The sequence below is a fragment of the Pipistrellus kuhlii genome, unplaced genomic scaffold, assembly GCF_014108245.1.
Source record: "Pipistrellus kuhlii isolate mPipKuh1 unplaced genomic scaffold, mPipKuh1.p scaffold_m20_p_3, whole genome shotgun sequence".
NCBI classification, from domain to species: Eukaryota; Metazoa; Chordata; class Mammalia; order Chiroptera; family Vespertilionidae; genus Pipistrellus; species Pipistrellus kuhlii.
Window position 1 is genome coordinate 173,110,054 of NW_023425529.1, and position 15,674 is coordinate 173,125,727.

The 15,674-nt window shown below is 40.4% G+C and overlaps 1 protein-coding gene across 1 annotated transcript in view; it reads left to right on the forward strand.

Moving 5' to 3' along the window:
* GSR (glutathione-disulfide reductase) overlaps positions 1–12,491 on the forward strand; it is a 31,624-nt gene extending 19,133 nt beyond the window's left edge. Inside the window, 7 exon segments of the mRNA XM_036458271.2 lie at positions 1,007–1,106; positions 3,807–3,893; positions 4,367–4,525; positions 6,815–6,926; positions 9,302–9,433; positions 10,151–10,284; positions 12,174–12,491. Coding sequence (XP_036314164.2) covers positions 1,007–1,106; positions 3,807–3,893; positions 4,367–4,525; positions 6,815–6,926; positions 9,302–9,433; positions 10,151–10,284; positions 12,174–12,323 — 874 coding nt within the window. The 3' untranslated portion in view covers positions 12,324–12,491.
* The last annotated feature ends 3,183 nt before the right edge of the window (positions 12,492–15,674 follow it).

The following is a 15,674-nucleotide window of genomic DNA, read 5'->3' on the forward strand; positions in this document are numbered from 1 at the left end:
TAACACTCACTCCAGAGTCAGCAGCCCAGCTCTGCTGCGCCCAGAACGGGTGCTGCCAACATAGTCTGAGGCCTTCACCCTGTGTTTTCATAAAGGCCAGCAAGTCATGCCCACCCCTTTCCGTCCAAACCCAGCACAGAAGCTCCGCCCTGAGACCCCGCCCCACCAAACTGAGCACAGAAGCTTTACCTGCAGCCACAGTTAATGGGGGACAAGAGAGTTTCCTTGCAGTTCCAGGCTGCATCGAAATTGTCCTGTTGAGATATGCAGACCGGGCCATCTTTTGACTTTGAGATGAGCCAACAGCCTTTTTTTTTTTTTTTTTTAAGTTTGTAAACGTCTTTTATTTTTTATTTTTTTAAATATATATTTTATTGATGTTTTACAGAGAGGAAGGGAGAGGGATAGAGAGTTAGATGTGCCACAACCAAGGTACGCGCCCTTGACCAGAATCGAACCTGGGACCCTTCAGTCCATGGGCCGACGCTCTAGCCACTGAGCCAAACCGGTTCCGGTGCAAATGGCCTTTTTAGTCTGTGGAGCATGGAAACATGTTACAAAACAGCCTTTTATTTCCCTCGTGATCCACCCTGTACTGTTTGCTTTGAGGGCTGAATGATGTGACACGTATGGTCATGACTCGTCTTGTTTATTGGATTATATAATTCAACCTAGACTCGCTCTCAGAGACATTTTATTATATAAATGTGCATTAAACATTTTACTTTATTTTTTTTTTGTTTTGCATTAAATGTTTTAAAATCATTTCTTAAACTTGCATTGCTAGCTAGCAATACATGAATTTAAATGAATTCGTTCAAATTATACCAATGTCAGTTTCTTAGTTTTGACAACTGTACCATGGTTACGTAACATGGCAATTTTGAGGAAAACTGGGCAGAAGTGTACAGGCAATCTCTGTGCCCGCTTTTCAACTTTTCTGTAAATCTAAAATTACTCAAAAATAAGTTTATTTTAAAATCTCGACCCTGTGCTTTCACTTCAGCCGCAGCGTCATTGTGGGTGCAGGGTACATCGCCGTGGAGATAGCGGGAATCCTGTCTGCCCTGGGTTCCAAGACATCACTCATGATACGACACGATAAGGTAAATTCCACCCTTTTACCTCCTCCTTTCTGATGTTCATCTTTTTAAAAACCCGAAATGAGAATTTTCTTTTATGTTGTCATTAAACACTAGGGTGCAAAGCCTGTGGAGATTGGCTGCTTTGTCCCATGTGATGCTCATAGAAGCCATTTGAATTAGGCCTTATGTCCTTCCCAGCTACCAGCAGCTGATTGATAATAATGATTTCGATTTTTATCAAACTGGCTGGTCTTTTTATTATGTGTACTAGGTAGTGCACACAAGATCAATTTAATTTTTTATTCTGGAAACCAATTTTATTCGATCAGGTACTATTGGATTTTTAACAGTCAACTAAGTTCTTTGTATTAAAAGAAAAAATGTCAAAAATATTTGCATGCAGATATTCATGGAAGCATTATTTGTAATAGCCATGAGGTGAAAGCAACCCAAGTGTCCATTGGTGGATGACAATGTGGTATCCTAGCTAATAAAAGAGTAATATGCAAATTAGCCATCACTCCGCCTCACCAGCAAGCCACACCCACCAGCCAGTCAGGAGCGAGTATACAAATTAATCCCAACCAAGATGACAGTGGCCACAGAGCAAGCAGAAGGCTTGGGTTTCCCAGGCAATGGAGGAAGCCAAGCTTTCCGCACACTCTGGAGGGCCCAGGCCTTCACTGAAGGCTACAAAGTTTCAATTATAGAAGATAAATAAATCCCAACAAAAATGGCTGCGGCCATGGAGTGAGCAGGAGGCTTGGCTCCACTCCAGACTACAAAGTTTCAATTATAGAAGATAAATAAATCCCAGATATCAGGGCCTCCACTTGGGTTGCTGAGGGTGTGTTGCCGGCCTGCAAACCACCACAGCCTTCACCCAAGCCACCCCACGCCCCAAGGGAACCCCCACCCTGACCTGGGACACCCTTCAGGGCAAACCAGCTTTTAATTTATGTCCTGAATGTTTTTCATAGGTCATGTTATATTTTGCATTGCTGGAATATAGCCAGCAAATTGGAAGGAAGGAGGAAGGCAGAGGAATGGCTAGCCTGAATTTAATATGTAAAGAAGCAAATGAACTGCAGCAGTCTATCCAAAGGGTGGTTCATTTCCTGCATTTGGAAAAGTGGCTTGTTTGCCAAGAGCCACTTCTACTCGGGCGTCCTCATAAAAGCAGTCTCACTGGACATTCCCCCTGTTTTCCAGAAGGAGTTGAACCCTCTCTAGTCTATTCCCCACTTTGTTTCTTCATATTTCTTTTGTTCAAACCTGCCTATGTGCTATTCTCCAGCTGTAACCTAGTCCCATCTCCTTATCTTTATATGAGAGGCCCGGTGCATGACATTCGTGCACTGAGGGGTCGGTCCCTGCACCCTCTCCCAGTCTGGGACCCCTAGGCAGAGAGCCCGGCTTAGCACTTAGGGGTCCTTAGCGCTCACCAGCTTTGAGCACGGCTTCTGGCTGAGCGGCGCTCCCCTTGTGGGAGTGCACTGACCACCAGGGGACAGGTCCTGCGTTGAGCATCTGCTCCCTGGTGGTCAGTGTGTGTCATAGCAACCAGTTCTGCTGTCCGGTCAATTTGCATATTGGACTTTTATTATATAGTATGGACTCTTCTCCTTAAAGGAATTTCCCTACCCACGTCATTGAGATCCGATGCAAATGCCACGCTCTCCATGAAACCTTCCCTGTTTTCTTTGTATAATTTCTATCTTTTATAAACCACCGTATCTGTACATCCTTTACGTTACTTCTTAGTCTGTCCATTATTCTGGTATTTTATGTTTCCCACATAGTAGAGCTTGATAAGCATGTGTTGATAGAATGAATGACCTACAGGGTTGACCTCAGGTTAGCTTGCAAGAGTTGCATGTCTTTCTCCTCCACTGGAAAGGGAAGAGGGTGTCCATAGTCATATTCATACCCTCCTAGCACCTTTTAGAGTAAATCCCAAAAATAGACACTCAACTGCATGTCTACTAATTTAAACGAATGATGGCATTTGACAAAGACTAAGTGAATGATTGCTGTGAGAATATTGTTATAACAGCAACATTAAAGCATATGTAAATGCCTCCAAAGATATATCTTACCAGTTGCCCTGGTCTTCTCACCTCAACTTGATATTATGAACGCAATTAAGAAAAAATAAAGTGCTTCCATAGATATGGGAAGGGGATTAATGAGCTTTGGCTCTGAGAAATGAAGAGGCAAGTAATCGATGTGTCTCTCTCACATTGATGTTTTTCTCTCCCTACCCTCCCTCCTTCCTTTCCATTCTCTAAAAATTAATGGAGCCGAAGCTGGTTTGGCTCAGTGGTAGAGCGTCGGTCTGCAGACTGAAAGGTCCCAGGTTCGATTCCAGTCAAGGGCATGTACATTGGTTGCGGGCACATCCCCGGTAGGGGGTGTGCAGGAGGCAGCTGGTCGATGTTTCTCTCTCATCGATATTTCTAGCTCTCTATCTCTCTCCTTTCCTCTCTGTAAAAAATCAATAAAATGTATATATTTTTTAAAAATCAATGGAAAAAAAAAATATATATATATCCATCCTAGGGTGAATATCAACAAAACAAAACAAACAAAGAAGGAGCTAAGAGGGGGATGATATTGAAGTTTCCCTCCCAAATTTATAGCATAAACTTTAACCAAGTTTTTTTTTTTTTTTTTCCCCTTTCCTACCACCAACCTTTTGCTGCCTCTATTTGTATACAGGTACTTAGGAGTTTTGATTCAATAATCAGTTCCAATTGCACGGAGGAGCTGGAGAATGCTGGCATAGAGGTCCTGAAGTACTCGCAGGTATGACCCCGCCAGGGCACGCTGACAGCCATCCTGAGTCACACTCTGTGCTTTTGGCTTCACCCCATTCGTTTTATAAATAGGAACTCTTGTGTGCCCCAGTCAGTTGATTCCTTTTAGTCAATTTCTAGAGTCCTACCAATTCTTTTCTTGATCCTAAGATGCTCTATTTTTCATTCATGTATTAATAAAGCCAAGATATAAAATATCAGAAATCTGGTAGTTGAATTTAGTTCAGTTAGAACTAAAACTACTTCTTTATGCTTAGATGCCTTACTGAACATCCTTATTTTTCAGGAAATTTTATTGTGGAATGTTTAGATACTTTGTTTTTAAGCAGAAGCATTAGGAGGGTGTCATGAGCTGACATTTTTGGCTGTTGGCTGGATGATTTGGGGCAACTGAAGAATTTTTATTTCCTTGTTGCTTTCCTTCCTCCCTCCCCTACAAGTAACACATTTATTTGCCAACAGGTCAAGGAAGTTAAAAAGACTTCCTTGGGCTTGGAAGTCTCCCTGGTTACTTCAGTTCCGGGTAGGAAGCCCGCCCTGACCACCATTCCAGATGTTGACTGCCTCCTCTGGGCCATTGGGCGGGACCCGAACTCCAGGGGCCTGAATCTAAACAAAGTGGTAAGCCGATTTAATCTGCCCAAAACATGCTTGGATCTCTAAGGAGCCCCGTGTTCTCCCAGACCCCCCAAATTTTGGTGGGTTCTATTGGATTTTTCCCTCTTTATTCCTTGCATTCAGTTTGTCCCCAAACCCCATTGTTGCTTCTTTAAAGATTATCCTTTTTGGTTTATCATCACCTTAGATCAGGTCCCTGCCACCTCTCATCTGGACTGTCGAGCAGCTTCCTGCCCGGCCTCTTTCTTACAGATTTCCTTTTCACTGTGATACTTGTCCCTTTAAAGCCCTGCAATCATTCCTTCTGATCTGCAGCGCTCATCCTGATGGCTGGGTGTATAAATCGTCCGGACGATGTGGCACTTGGGGATGGAAACAGATGTGAAGCTGATCTACCGGTGTTATAATTAGCTTTCTTGTTTGCTCTTTAAAATTTTGAAGGAAAGTCTGGTGGAGTAGCGTGGGACATGGGTCCCAGAGTTTGACCCAGTTTTGAACCTTAGTTCTGTTACTTGCCAGTTGATGGCCTTATTAAACAAACAAACAACATAATCACTCTTACGTTTGAATTGCTTCATGTAAATGTGGGAATAATAACAGTGCTTGCCTCATTGAGTTGATGAAAAGAATAAATTAGAAAGTGCCTGCCAAGTAATTAGCTGAGATTCCGGCTTATAGTATCAAACTCGATAAATGTTAGCCAGCTGTTGTTGTTGGTGGTGGTGATTTTTTTTTTGAGATGCTCTACTACTCTTCTAGTAATAATATATATTTTACGTGTTTGAAGTTTATACATTTAATTTTTTTTAATTTTTTTTTATTTTATTGATTTTGTATAGAGAAGAAGGGAGAGAGAGAGAGAGCTAGAAACACCGATGAGAGAGAGTCATCGATCAGCTGCCTCTTGCACACCCCCTACTAGGGATATGCCCGCAACCAAGGTACATGCCCCTGACCGGAATCGAACCCGGGACCCTTCAGACCCCAAGCCGACACTCTATCCATTGAGCCAAACCGGTCTCGACATGAAGTTTATACATTTGATGGAGCCTCTGGAGAACTAAATAATACTTATATTTTATCTTCTAATATTAATATCTGTTATAATATAGATTCCTTTTTCATTTCTATAAAAGGTATAAAAATAACAATAAGATTAAAGTAAGATGTTTTACTTATTTTTAATCTTATTGTTTAGTGAAATGTAGTAAAACTATTTTCATATAACAAGACTGGTCACTCAGCCTTTTTCCCTTCTAGTGATATTTGCCTTTGTACAGCTATAGGCATTGGCAGGTCCAGTTTTCAACTATATTTGCTTAGTTAAGAAAAAAAGAAAAAAAAGGCTAAGTCTTTAATCCCATTCAGTGTTACAATCTATATTTGTAACGCAGATGGAATGATTCCTATGTGTAGGTCTTGTCCACATGTTACTAACCTACTTTAATATTGGCGCCAGCTCTTGGAGGTGTAAGGATGGGGAAACCAGGAGCACAGAGTTAATAAAATAATTTGTGGCTGTAACTCCGTGGAGCCAGGAGAATGTCTGTGTTACCACTGTTTTCACAGTGTCTGGGTTAATGCAGCATTTGTACTAGAAGTTCAAATATGTGTTCATAAGATGGTTATACAAGGTCTCATAGCCAGATTTGAACTCAGCTCTATGTGGCTTCAGAGGCAATACACTCTTAACCACTGAGCTACCTACTCCTACTTCTGTTCTATTTTTCACATGGGAGTATGTACACCTGGGGTCTAGAAAGCCACAAGACAACCATGACACATCTTGGAGCAAAAATATAACTCAATATATGGGATAGGGGATTGGTTAAAAGGAAGAGCAGAACACAAAATTTGCTTGGATTTTTAAAGATAAAATGGTAAGCTTCAAACATCTGCTTTTGATGATGGCTTTGGGCTGAGTCCCTCTGAGGTGCGAGCTGGTACCCTTCAGGAGGAGTGCTGAGTGGGGAAAGTTGGAAAGCACTGTCCTAACGGAATAGCGAGAAGCACGTCTGCTAGTTGAATGATTCCTTTTTATTTTACCTAGCCAGTTGAGTTGTTCATTGCAAAGTCAAATCCTGTTAAACTACCTCAAAATTGGATAAAATATTTCCTTTTTAAATTAAGCAAAAGATACAAAGCACTCTAGTTTGCAAAGATGTTTTCCATCTTGTGGTTCTCAGAGATTCAGGCTGAAGAGGTGCCTAAAATGAGGTGGATCCGAGATTTGATCTGCCTTTTCTTTGTAAATAGATCAAATATTTATATGATGTGCGTTCACAATTGTAGGGGATTCAGACTGACGACAAAGGTCACATCATCGTGGATGAATTCCAGAACACTAGTGTCAAAGGCATCTACGCAGTTGGGGATGTGTGTGGAAAGGCTCTTCTTACTCCAGGTAACGTGGCTTCTTTCCTTGGGGAAGGGAGGCTCTGTGTCTTGTATAAAACAGTTTAGCAGTTCACAGTCAAATCAGCTTAAGCAAAGCCAAAGGATGACATGTTATATCATCAAAATGATTTTAAAACAATGTATTGGAATAGATGTTGTTTGGATCCCTGACATTTTATGAATGATGCTCATTTTTGGTTTAAAAATGCTTAGTGAGCCCTAACTGGTTTGGCTCAGTGGATAGAGCGTCAGCCTGTGGACTGAAGGGTCCCAGGTTCGATTCCGGTCAAGGGCATGTACCTTGGGTGCGGGCACATCTCCAGTAGGGGTTGTGCAGGAGGCAGCTGATGGATGTTTCTCTCTCATCGATGTTTCTGGCTCTCTATCCCTCTCCCTTCCTCTCTATAAAAAATCAATTAAAAAATCAATTAATAAATAAAAATAAATAAATAAAAATGCTTAGCGAAGCCCAGCCAGCATGGCTCAGTGGTTGAGTATCGACCTATGAACCAGGAGGTCATGGTTCTATTCCCGGTCACAGCACATGCCTGGGTTGCGGGCTTGATCCCCAGTGTGAGGTGTGCTGGAGGCAGCCAATCAAATGTCATCATTGATGTTTCTATTTTTCTCTCCTTCTCCCTTCCTCTCTAAAATCAATAAAAATATATTTTAAATAAACAAAAATGCTTGGTGAAGACTGACATTTTTATATTGATGATAACAGTCATCCCCTGAAAAATGCTGAAAGTTAGAATCTGGGTTGTGTGTGGTTGACAGTGGAAAGAAGTGGATGTGGGAAGAAGTAATTTAGGGTGGCATTCTTATATGACTATTTAGTCTTGATACAACCAAGACTGATCCCATCCTCAGAATCTGTACCGCAACCTACTTCCTGAGCTAACTGGCACCTTTTCAAGCTCTCTGTCCCACTTCAGGGTATTAGCACCACTCCATCCGCTTTCACTCCATCCCCCTCTGGGACCTCACCAGCCATTCCAAAATGGCCCTGGGTCTTACCTCAGAACGGAAATGGCCCCAGGTACACACCCAAAACTTTTGGCGTCTTTATTTATTTATTTATTTATTTATTTATTTATTTTTAATATATTTTATTGATTTTTAACAGAAAGGGAGAGAGAAAGGAGAGAGAAACATCGACCAGCTGCCTCCTGCACACCCCCCACCGGGGATGTGCCCGCAACCAAGGTACATGCCCTTGACCAGAATTGAACCTGGAACCTTTCAGTTTGCAGACCGACGCTCTACCACTGAGCCAAACCCGCTTTGGCTTGACGTCTTTAGAAGTTCTCTCAAAAGCAAAATAACAGGCTGAGCTTCAAAACTTTAAAACATAATCTAACTGTTGAAAATTATGTCAAAGTGAAGAAATTTCTCATCTATCCTACTGATACCTTATTTTGGGGGAGGGAGGAAACTTGTCAATTTGAAATCAATAAAATTAATAACTGATGCTTTTACTGAACTCAGGCATTTGTTCTAAAAGACTATTATGAATAAAAACAGGCTAAGGAGAATAAACTTTTACATAAATAAATAAATGGCCGAAACCGGTTTGGCTCAATATATAGAGCGTCGGCTTGGGGACTGAAGGGTCCCAGGTTCGATTCCGGTCAAGGGCACGTGCCTTGGTTGCGGGCACATCCCCAGTAGGGGGTGAGCAAGAGGAGGCAGCTGATCGATGACTCTCTCTCATTGGTGTTTCTAACTCTGTATCTCTCTCCCTTCTTCTCTGTACAAAATCAATAAAATATATATTTAAAAAATAAATAAATGAATAAATGACCGAATAAGTAAATACTACCTTGGCCAGTGTTGCTCAGTGGGTTGGTTGGACATTGTTCTGTGCACTGAAAGGTTGTCGGTTCCACGCCCAGGTTGCCGGTTCGATCCCCAGTAGAGCATATGTAGGAGGCAGTCGATGGATGTTCCACTCTCTATTCCTCTCCCTTCCTCCCTCTCTGAAGATCAATGAAAAAAATAGGTAGATTGGTAAATAGATAATTTTAAAAGTAGATGTTAAAATATTAGTGTGAACTGAATATGGTTATAAAGTAGAACTGAAGATGCTCAAGACAAATAAAGATTGCTCCATAAGTATTACATCACAAAACTAATAGCCTTGTTAAATAGGTGGCTACCAAGTGACTGAGAACCTGTACATGCGTTTTCTTTTTTGTCATAATAAACTGCTAGTTTGGAATTGCTAACTAAAGCATTGATATGTGTCCATTATATTGAACTGGGTAGTATAATGAACATTGGCATAAAGCGTTTTCAGAACTAGCATGTTAAGCCAGGTAAGCAAATAGCTGTGTTAAAATGAGCAGTAAACTAACCACTGATTTTAAAATATCTTTGCAGTTGCCATCGCTGCTGGCCGAAAACTTGCCCACAGACTCTTTGAATGCAAAGGAGATTCCAAGTTAGACTATGACAACATCCCCACGGTGGTCTTCAGCCACCCGCCTATTGGCACAGTGGGACTCACGGAAGGTAGATATTTACCGTTTTCTTCCTTCCGCCCTCACCTTTAAAAAAGGTGTCTGTCAGCTGCCTAAGTCTCTCTCAGCCCCCAACTTACAGTCCTTTTTAGTTAGCCTCTTGTCACAGTTCCAGTTTCCTCCCTGACTCCAGAGTATAATTCCTTTTCCCCACACCACCCTGTCTACTTCTTTGATTTTTTTTTTGAACTACTTACAAATATAAAGAAAAATGATAAAATAATATAGAGGATTCTTTAATACCCTTAACATTTTTACTTTAACAATTTCTTTACACACACACACACACACACACACACACACTTTAGTATCTTCCAAGACCAGGTTGTCCCTTATAGAAGTACAGTGCAATTTTCAACAAGAACATTTAAATTGATACAATGTTATCTCAATTTAAACCTTATTCTGATTTAGCCAGTTATCTCAAATAACGTCATTTTTAACATTTTTCTCTCTCAAGTCCAGCATTCAGTCGAGGATAACGCTCTGCATTTAGTTCTTACAACCTCTTTGGTCTCCTTTAATCGAGAGACAAAATTCCCGTCTTTTATCTTTCACGACATCAAGATTTGTTTTGTAGACTATCACTCATTGTGGTTTTGTTTGGCATTTCTTTATGATTGGAGGGAGGTTATGTATTTCTTGCTCTCTTTGATAGGTCAGTGGAATTGTGTAATTTTTGATAATGTTTTTTTTCTGTACATTATAGATGAGGCCGTTTCTAAATATGGAAAAGAAAATGTGAAGACCTATTCAACCACCTTTACCCCAATGTATCATGCGGTTACCAAAAGGAAAACAAAATGTGTGATGAAAATGGTTTGTGCTAACAAAGAGGAGAAGGTATGGGAAACACCCCGTAAGCTAATGAGTGACTTTGAGGTTGGCAAGGACGGGAGCATTTTGGTGGGATGGGGGCATTTTGATTCAACTGGTGTGGACCCACTTTAACTATCTGTCCATATACTGAGGTTCTTCATAATGTTTTATTTAGAAAGAAGGTTCTATCACCACCATTAGGGGAAAGGTTGAAAACCACAAAAGGCTTGCTGTCATGGGCCGATAAGCCAGAATAAATAGGAAACTCAGATATATTGTTAAGTGTAAGAATTTAATGCAGGGTAAACTTAATATAACCAATCAGTGAAGAAGAGGAAGTTTAGTCAGTAAAATTATCTGTTTTTGGTTTAACTTTTTGAGGAACTACTGAACTATTTTCCAAAGTGGCTGCCATTTTACATTCCCCTCAGCCATATATGAGGGTTCCAATTCCTCCACACTCTGGACAACACTGGTTATCATCATTTTTATCATAGCCATCCTAGTGGACATGAAGTGGTATCTTATTGTGGTTTGGGTTTGAATTCGAACAGGTTGGGTTTTTTAAAATATATTTTTATTGATTTCAGAGTTGAAAGAAGGGGAGAGAGAGAGAGAGAGAAAGAGAAAGAAACATTATTGATCAGGTGGCTCCTGCACACTCCCTACTGGGAAGCAAGACTGCACCTGGGCATGTGCCTTGACCAGGAATTTGACCGTGACGTTCTAGTTCATAGTCAACATTCAACCATTGAGCCATGCTGGCCGGGCTGAACAGGTTTTTTTTTTAAAACAGAATATTTGAAGTAGGTTTTGTTTTGGTATTAGGTCAGCCTATTGGACTTTTCTACAAATTAAATATATATATATATATATATATATATATATATATATATATATATATTTAATTATATTTAAAAATCCGCGTTATTAACTGGTACATCTAGTATACTCCTTTGTTCAGACATCCAACATTATGGACTGAGTGCCTCCTAAGGGCCATGCTTGTGCTTGGCCATAGGGATAGAGTGGGGAGCGAGAGCAGATTGGAGCCCCTTCACCTGGATTAGATGGACTGCAACGTCTGGTCCCCAAACAAAAATAGAACACTGAAGTTATGATAGAACTATGGTGGAAAATTATTGGTCGTGAGAGATCATGTGATAGTTTAACTTGGTATGGAAAGAAATATAGCTATTTAAAGAATAAATGGCCGAAACTGGTTTGGCTCAGTGGATAGAGCATCGGCCTGCGGACTGAAAGGTCCCGGGTTCGATTCCAGTCAAGGGCATGTACCTTGGTTGCTGGCACATCTCCAGTAGGGGGTGTGCAAGAGGCAGCTGATCGATGATTCTCTCTCATCGATGTTTCTAACTCTCTATCCCTCTCTCTTCCTCTCTGTAAAATATCAATAAAATATATTTTAGAAAAAAAAGGACTAAGGCCTGTTTAAAAAAAAAAGAATAAATGGCCGAAACCGGTTTGGCTCAGTGGATAGAGCGTCGGCCTAAGGACTGGGAGGTCCCAGGTTCAATTCCTGTCCTGAGCATGTACCTTGGTTGTGGGCACATCCCCAATGGGAGGTGTGCAGGAGGCGGCTGATCGATCTTTCTCGCTCATCAATGTTTCTAACTCTCTCTTCCTCTCTGTTAAAAATCAATAAAATATATATTTTTAAAAAAAGAATAAATGGGCTTTAACCCTTAAAAATAGGAAAGGGAAGATTGTCCCGATAGTGAACAGTTTGTGCAAAGGCGAGAGCACGTGTGAGTGCCTTGGAGAGAGGGAGGCTGAGAGCCAGAGGGAGGGCTGTGTGGGGCGGGCTGTGGAGGGATGTTGAGGCTGTGTCAATAGAGATGTACATTTTTTTAGAGGTTTTTAAATAGTAGGCATCTTTCTCTTTTGTGTCCCAGGTGGTTGGGATCCACATGCAAGGAATCGGGTGTGATGAAATGCTGCAGGGGTTTGCGGTTGCAGTCAAAATGGGAGCCACAAAGGCCGACTTTGACAACACGGTCGCCATTCACCCTACCTCCTCTGAAGAACTGGTCACGCTTCGCTGAGGACCCAGAGACTTGTGTGGCTGGCAGTCGGACCAGTAGGCCTTCTGAAATGAACCAAATAATCCCATTTACCTAAACTGTTTCTATTTTATGTATTTCTTTATTATATCCAGGATCTCCCGATAGTGGAAAATGTCAGTAAAAAAAAAAAAATGTATTTACATGATTAGAAATTTGTTTTGTTATCTAAGATTGATTTTCATTTGATTGCTTCTCACAATAATTAATACGTTTTTTAATTAACGGCTCTGTTAGCTGGTTTTGTTTTTGTTTCAGCCTCTTCCCAAGTGTAAATCTATATGAACCACAATTAAGAATGTACTTGAATGCATACAGCTTACCACTTTTTTTAAAAATATGTTTTTATTGATTTTAGAGGGAATAAGGCAGGCAGGGAGGAAGGGAAAGAGAGAGGAGAAACATCAGTGTGAGAGATAAACATTGATTGATTGCCTTTCATGGGCACCCCAGTTGGGACCCAACCTGTGTCCTGACCAGGAATCAAATCGGCAACCTTTTGGTGCACGGGACGGTGCCCAACCAACTGAGCCACACTGGCCAGGGCTGGCTTGCCACTTTTTATAGAGGACGATAGCAGCTGCTCACATTTAAGTAATGCAAGTGCACAGAATGTTTTGTTGTCTGCAAGAGAGCAAAGGTGTGTGAATGGTTTTTCACACCAATATTTATAATTCAAAAGAGCCAACATTTTGATCCTTTACGTGTTTGGAAAATGAGTAGGCATGATTTTCGGGTCTTCAAACTTCCCTTTCCACGAATCTGACTTGGATGTGGATGAAAAGCTGTTGGAGGTAGGAAAAGCCTCAAGGGAGGAGAGATCTTTAATGCTAGAGAAATCCAGGACAGAGGATGAGCAAAGTACATCCTTTAGCACTTGATTGTAGATGTGGGTTAACTTGCTTCGTTGGCTATTTTGAGAATTTGTGTCTGGTTAGTTGAGATAGATTGCCAGGTGAGGGGAGTTGAAAGGCAGTAGTTATTTGATGGCAGAATGAAGTAAATTTATTTACTTCAGTTCTCCTCTTCCAAACAATTATATAATGTAAGAAATTAAAACACAAAATTAAGCCACCACATAAAAAATGAAGTTCTGATACATGCTACAACATGGATGAATCTAGAAAACTACATCAAGCGAAATAAACCAGACACAAAAAGACAAATTTTAAAATGTTTATTCCACTTACATAAAATATCTAGAACAAAGGCAAATTCATAGAGCTAGAAAATAGATTAAAAGTTACCTGGGGCCCAAACCGGTTTGGCTCAGTGGATAGAGCGTTGGCCTGTGGACTGAAAGGTCCAAGGCTCGATTCCAGTCAAGGGCTTGTACCTTGGTTGCAGGCACATCCTCAGTAGGGAGTGTGCCAGAGGCAGCTGGTCGATGATTCTCTCTCATCAATGTTTCTAACTCTCTATCCCTCTCTCTTCCTCTCTGTAAAAAATCAATAAAATATATTTTTAAAAAAAGTTACCTGGGGAGGAGGGAATGAAGATTTATTGCTTAATGGGTACAGAATTCTATTTGGGGTGATGAAAAATCTTGGAAGTAGTGATGGTTGCATAATGTGAATGTAATTAATGCCACCAAGTTGTACACTTTAAAATGGTAAGTTTTAGATTCTTTTGTTACATATATTTTATCACAATAAAATAGTAAAAAAAGCCACTGTATTAGAATTAATCCGATGGTTATATTGAGTTGTGTTCTTTGGGTTGGGTGTTTTGGATGGATCAGGACAGAATAATGTTTTATAAAATACACAAATTGTATTTCCCTAAAGAAGCCACCACACTTCCTACCAAAAAGTATTCGGATGTTATAAACATTCATGAGATAAGACATAATTGCATTGCATTAGTAGCTTGAATCATTCTTCATATATTATAAATTGACACTAGCCACACCTTCTGCTCTGAAATACCGAGGATGCCAACATGTAGGTGGTTTTAATTATAATAAAGGTTTATTAAAGCATCAGAGGTTGAGACTTTGTGGATATTACACAAATAGCCATGTCCCTATAAAATTTATAAATAGTTATGTCCCACACTTAGAGTGGGATATTTCCCTATCACTTCCCTAATCTCTGGTTAGAGGTTGCCTCATATGGTGTCTCTATTGTGTAACAAGGATGTGAAGGCAGAATGAAAATATGAATTTAACCCCAAATCTTGAATTTTCTGAAATCAAGCTAATTAGGGCTGATTAGGGGGGGTTTCAAGTTGGGCAATGAAAATAATAGCTAATATTTGGGTAAATGAGATTTGGGAGTTTGCATTATAAATAACACTCTAATATTGCCATTAGAAGGCTTAACTGTCCAAAATCTGTGTCAACTAGCTGAGATGAGACAAGACATTGAAATAAAGGAATAATTGCCCTGGCCAGTGTGGCTCAGTTGGTTGAGAGCCACCCTGTGCGCTGAAAGGTTGCTGGTTCGATTCCTGATCAGGGCATATGCCAGGATTTCTGGCTCAGTCCTTAATGCTGGTGTGCAGGAGGCAACCCATCAATGTTTCTCTCTCTCTCTCTCCCTCTTCCTCTCTCTCAAATCAATATAAACATTAAAAAAAAAAAAGAGAGAGAAAAAAGAAAAGAAATAAAGGAACCCAGATTATGTGGCTCAATGATTGAGCATTGACCCATGAACCAGGAGGTCTCTGTTCAATTCCTGGTTAGGGCACATGCTTGGGTTAGAGGCTCAATCCCCAGTGGGGGTTCGGGAGGTGCAGGAGGCAGCTGATAGCTGATTCTCTCTCATCGTTGATGTTTCTTTTTCTCTCTTTCTCTCTTTGAAATAAAAACCATGTATTTTTAAAAAGAAGTAAAGGAATAATGTGAGCATTTGGTTAAAGTACTTAGGCAAGGAGGCCATTCGACGGTGGTGACTCTAATGCCTAGTAGCTTACCTGGTAGCTTACATAAGCAAACTGAAACCTAAGCCAGAGTTAATACATTTGAATTTGAGAAAATGAAATTTAAGAACTAATCACTACCTACCAAGTAGGCTGTCCTAATAAGGCAATGGCTTGAACTATAGCCAATCAAATACTTTCTTTGATTTGCTAGTCTTAGCTATAAACACCTTTCCCTGAGCTCTGGTTGGTGGAGTGCTCTTAATCTTTTTTGGTTCAGGCCTGCCTGACTTTAATCTATTTTAATGCAAATAAACTTCAAAATGTTGATGTTTCTCAGTCTATTTTTTAATAGTTCAATGAGTGCTTTCCATATGTAGATCTAGTTAAAAGCATTATTCTCTAATTGCTAGGCTCCATTCTCACGTGACTAGACAATGAGCATGTGTCAGAGTTTTATTTCACACAAGT